Genomic DNA, 6,031 nt, shown 5'->3' on the forward strand with positions numbered 1-6,031 from the left:
ACGTTATCCACCCAGTTATGTCTAGATCTCCTAGTCATCTCTTTCCTTCTGGCTTTCCCCACGCATGCTACATGCCCTGCCAATCTCATCTTCCTTGACTTCATAATTCTAATTTATGTTTGGTGAAGAGTACAAGTTATGAAGCTCTTCATTATGCAGTTTTCTCCAATCTTCTGTCACTTCATATCTCTTCATTCCCAATATTCTCTTCAGCACTCTGTACTCGAACACCATCAGTCTATGTTCCTCCCTTAATGTTGGAGACCAAGTTCTGCACCCATCACCCATACAGAACCACAGACAAAATTATGGTTTTGCACATTCTAATTCTTATGTTTTTAGACAGCAGACAAGAAGATGAAAGACTCTGGACTGAATGGTAGCAAGCATTACCTGAATTAAATCTCCTCATAATTTCCTCCTGAATCAGGTTTTGATTTGTTATAGTTGTTCCCAAATATCTTATCTGTGCTACATTTTCAAAAAAAAGTTAGCTACCTTTAAGTCATGATTTTGCCCTGCATTCTGGTGATGAGACAGCAACATATACTCATACATACTTTTCCCTGTGTTTATTTCTAGACTGTTCTCCTTCCTAGCATAAATTAAAGTGAGTGTGTTTTTCTTTAGTAAGTAAGTAAAGTAAAGCTATCCCTGTAACAGGCCGTGAAGGACCATAGGGTTGTGAGACGTTGAGGATCCCACATTATCTAGACAATAGGCTCAAAGATGGCAGTAAGGTTGTCAGCCTTATGCGCTGGTCGCACTTTACTTCCCAGGAAAATTATTTAATTAATTCCTGGTACCCATTTCTGTTAGAAGTTGAGTTGACCCCAGGGCCATAGTGTGGCTGGAAGGTTTAGGCTAAGTGAAAAAATCCAATGACCTCATCGGGACTTGAACCTGCAACCTTCCGGCTTGTAACATAGTGCCTCTGGTACCTATATTATCACAGTAGATTCACATCATCACCACAGACTAGCAGCTGATGTGTGTCATTTAATTTCAGTCCCACCTGCTTTTTTCTGGACCTTGCTAATGGCATATTCTAAAGCAACATTGATAAAGCATCTCCTTGTTTTAGATCATTCTGGATAGGAAACATATCAGACAAATGTTTACTTATATAGACTTTAAAGTTTCATTTAAACATATTTCAATTAGCTTAACTAGTTTCATGGGTACCCCAACTCTATGAAAATACTTCCCTTCTAACTCAATTATAGGCTTTCTTGAAGTCTATGAATAGCTGATGTACTGTCTCATTGTACTCCTATTTTTTCTCCAGTATCTGGCAAATGCATAAAAATTTGGTCAGTAGCACTGAAATACTACAGCACTAAAAGTAAAATGTCCATCCGTTTTGAGACAGTCTACAGAAGCTGTGGTACTGAATTATACCAAGTACTATACACAGACTTCAGTTACTTCAGCTACTGCAATTGAGTTATCCTGCTGTACATCAGCACTGGCCCTAGGAAGGCACTACTAGCCTGAAAGGATAAGTTCCAGTCACATGATCACAACTTTTGGTACACATTCAAGATTAGTGGAATAGTGGCATCTGTATGTTGCTGTAAAATTAATTTTGGTTCATACTGGTACAAAATAAGCCTCACTTTATAGAAAGTTGAAATAGAATGTTTTCAGTTTCCTCAAACACAGCTCAGTGTAGAAAAAATAGAGCAGAAAATAAAGCATGAAGCTCATTCTGGTATGCAATTTTTAACTCAGACATGTTCTGATATGTGAATACTTAATGAAATACAAGGAAAAGTAATTTATGATTATGCACTGTACCCATAGTGTGATTCTTAATGGTGGCAAATTTTTATGTGCAATAAATAAGCATCACAGTGATTGAAGTATGATGCTAAACAGTGCAGGGAACATTTAGAAAATATATGTATTCACTGGAATATACGTTTTCTTCTCATGTTAAATGGACTATAATTACATCCATTTGCTGTAATACTTCACTGAATTGAAATCAGTTCAGAAAATAGAAGAAATATCTCGAGTTATCTTCTACAGGTCTCTCTGTAGGCCTGCTCATTCCCTTTTCCAATTTTAAAATTTTCACATATGCATAACACGCGCAGTTTTCCTTTATATGAGATATGTATTTGGCATGTATGTCAGGTATAGCTCTTTCTCAAATATCATGGGATACAGACTGGAATCTGAGCAAGTGAAAATTCTGATTGATTTAGTTACCATATGTGAGACAGGATAGCTTAGTTGGTATATTGACTGGCTAGGGGCTGAGTAACTGAGGGATCAGAGTTCAAGACCCAGCAGGGTCAAGAATTTCCTCTTCTCCACGTTGCCAAGACCAACTCTGGGCCCCACCCAGCCTCCTATCCAATGGACACCAGCAGCTCTTTCCCCAGGAGTAAAGTGACAGGGGCAAACTAATGCTGAGGTCAAGACAATGTGGATATATACATCCACTACCCTATATGCCTTTATGGTGCAGTACTTAATTGCTCAAGCACAGGAACAACTTTATCTTACATGTCATAATGGAAGTTGTGAGGGCTGCAACAGCTCAGTAAGTAAAGACACCAGATATAGATTGGCTAGCTGGGATTTGAATCTTGGGAGGGACAGGGATAATTTTCTTCAACACCACATCCAGACTGGACCTAGGGTCATCCAACATTTGATACAATAGATGTCAGGGGCACATTCACCAGGGTTACAGAATCTGAAGTGCGATGTTTATAATTCACCTCTACTAAGTTTCACCACCACCCCTCATATACAGTGCAGTGTGCTGCATATGCACAGAAACAACATTACCTCTCACAATAAAGGAAATGCTATGCTATGACCTTACCATTGTAATGAAAATACCAAATTCTGGACACATATCAATCACATCTCCATCAGTGAAGGCAAACTGTTGTTTCTTCTCTTTGTGTGCATTAAGAATTACAGCTACCTGCTGGGCTGCTACTGACAGCACTGGTAGCTCTATGCGGTTGAACTCATCAAAACAGCCCCATGAACCTGACTGTGCCAAACCTGAAAAGCGAAAGAGGTTCTGATATTAATTTAATAACCAATTAACTGTCCTCTGTAATGGGATTTGCTAGTTTTAAGATGTATGGAGGATGTCCACAAAATAATATACCACAGCCATCACTTATAGAAGTGATGTATAAAGGAAAACAACACAACTTTCAGCTCTGACTTTTAAGTTCTTGCATCCGGATATAGGTTTTCAAATATTCTAACATATTTCAACCTAGCAATTAATCATAATCAACAATGATGTGAAACACAAAATTTATATTTTCTCACAGTGCAAATAACTGAATGGGTAGCATAGAAAAAGAATGAAAAATTATCAGCACTTTTAGTTGCTTAGTAAAGTGGTAATACCAGAAGAGAACCCATCCACAATAAACTGCCATAACCATCAGTGCCAAGATGCGGGATAGGGATAATGAAAAGAATGTATGCCAATATCCTAATATCATAAACTATCAACATAAAAAGAGAACCAATGGAAAAATACAGTATATGAAATTATACATATACTGATTTTATATGTAAGTTTCAGCTTTCTGCAATGTACTTTGGCTGAAAAGAATATAAGTATTAATCTCATGGTGACTCTGGTGAATGCATATTTTACTTACAGTAATACAATAATGACATGGTTTAATAGTTTACATATAAAATATTAATATACAAGATCTTTATCAAGGAACTAATCTTATGCTCCCCACCTTTGTAAATACGACCCAGGCCTCTGTAGTCCATCTGATCTGAACAATTGAATACCACAACATATTTTCCTAGAGTCTTGCCCATATCTTTCACTGTCTCTGTTTTTCCTGTACCTGCAGGACCACAAGGAGAGCCTCCCATACTCATGGCCAGTGCTTGTGCAAGAGTAATATAACACCTGTAAAATGTTTTTATTGTTAAATACTCATATGCATTCCATACTTAAAAAATAAAGTGGTTAACCACTCATTGACTGTACTTTTAATGATCTATCTTTTACAGTTACTGCAATAACATTATTAACAAACACTGTGATTATTTGTTATACAGGGGAAGGACCTGATAATTACACATACAAGTCAGGTACTTTGTATTTCTTTTGGCTTGTTTTTGACTACATTCATTATCTGGTATGTAAAAGACAAAAGACCAATGGGCCCAACTGAGTAGGTTTATCCTGCCATACCCACCTAAGGACGGAGATAGATCCAGTCTCCAAAACATTGGGGTCTTTTGTCTTTTACATACCAGATAATGGACGAAGTCCAAAACAAGCCAAAAGAAGTACAGTATACACCGTATACACCATAATCAGAATCCTTTTACGTCTATCCAAGGTACTTTGTGCCAAACAGCTCCGAGATTTGCTCAGATCATACAGCTGTGAATATCTTGAAATATAGAAAATTGCTGCAATGAAAATTTTATAATAAAAAAGTCTATAAAGTTACAAATTTTGAACAAGAAAAGCCTATTTTGGGTCTTCTTGTACACAGTTATAAATTTAATTAAAAAAGGAATAAATTTTTTCAACAATAATCTAGCACAAATCAGTGACCATGTCAAACAGAATGCAATACTAATTGCACATTTCTCTTCTTATTAATTGAATATCACATGTATAACATTGTTGTTTATATGTGGAATAGAGAGATCAATGTATGATTGCCAAGAGACAATCAGGCTCTTAACTACAGAACATGCTCAGAGGAAGATGCAGATTTTTGCAAAGATTTAATTTGAGTGTATCGCTTTACAGAATAGTATAAAACCCAAGAGCCACTGTCTAGCCAAAGTAACTGATATTCCCCTGAGTAATTCTGGGGGCAACATATTCTTCTTGCTTTCATAATAGCTCTCACACCTCCTCTGATACACATACATATGGTGAAAATTTTAAATTTCTTGAACCCTTGCTGGATATCACTTTAAATTGCTATTGAAAAGTGGAATTTCTTGAAAATGGAGAGAATGAAACATTTGTACCTGTCTGTAAGTGGAGTGATCACAAGGCGCTCTGTACAACCAAGGTATTCATTCTGATATGTGAATGTCACATCTGTTATAGAAATCAGAGTCTTGTCTATGTCCTCTTTGAAGTAAAAACGACACTGTTTTAGCCATTCAAAGTCATTTACTGATCGGACATTCAATCGGACCTGTAATCAAAGTTCTGTGAAGAACACAGTCCCTCGTAGTGTGTCAACTTTCATATTGGTTCTTAGAAGGTTTCATGTACTTAGGATGTTAGTTGTACACCGATGTCTTGGGAAATTTACTCATCATTTTCCCAGTCATTTAGGAAAATTATCATTATTAACTGACAAAGAGATTTTCCAAAATTACCTATCAAAGCTGCATACATTTCAATTTTGATTTCAATAAATCTTTTGTCAATATGGACATATAGGCAAAGCTAGTATGTACAGATACATAATTAAAGCAATCAAAAAAATATAAATTAACAATTTTGGTCTGATGGTTCAATTATTCAATTTATTTATGTCCCCTAAATCCAGATACAGGTAGACAGCATAGGATATAGTATTTAAATCGTGAAAATCCACCTACCAGATGGTTTTAAATTAATGGCTTCCTTAGTTTCTTAAATAAAAAATATTAAATTTGAACACACAAATTTTAGTACTCCTTACATGTCTTGAAAAAATAAAGTACTTATTGTTAGTTGTTAGGGAATTCTATGACTGTAAATCTTGAGGCTAGTATAGCAAAATAACATTAAACATCATCATCATCATCATCAGTAATCTGTCAAGACGACAGGTCCACAGTCTCTTTCAAAACAATTCCTCCACTTAATGCGATCTAGAGCTTTCTCCTTCAAATGACCGTATCCTCTTCTGTCCCCAAGGTCATCCAGCATCTTCTTACGTCTTCTTCCTCGTCTTCTTGTCACTTCTATCCGCCCATCTATCTTTCCTTCGATAGCTTCTTTTAGAAGGCAGTTTCTGCGTAAAACATGACCAATCCAATTAGCCTTCCGTTTTCT

At 36.3% G+C, this 6,031-nt stretch overlaps 1 protein-coding gene across 1 annotated transcript in view; it reads right to left on the minus strand.

Annotated features, from left to right (window-relative positions):
• Positions 1-6,031, minus strand: part of LOC111865802 (dynein heavy chain 5, axonemal) — a 170,158-nt gene that overhangs the window by 91,750 nt on the left and 72,377 nt on the right. Inside the window, exons 33-35 of the mRNA XM_023854117.2 lie at positions 5,008-5,180; positions 3,741-3,919; positions 2,843-3,030 (exon numbers count right to left, since the gene is read on the minus strand). Coding sequence (XP_023709885.1) covers positions 2,843-3,030; positions 3,741-3,919; positions 5,008-5,180 — 540 coding nt within the window. The remainder of the gene's footprint in view (positions 1-2,842; positions 3,031-3,740; positions 3,920-5,007; positions 5,181-6,031) is intronic.

Source organism: Cryptotermes secundus, unplaced genomic scaffold (assembly GCF_002891405.2).
Source record: "Cryptotermes secundus unplaced genomic scaffold, Csec_1.0 scaffold901, whole genome shotgun sequence".
In the NCBI taxonomy this organism is placed as follows: Eukaryota; Metazoa; Arthropoda; class Insecta; order Blattodea; family Kalotermitidae; genus Cryptotermes; species Cryptotermes secundus.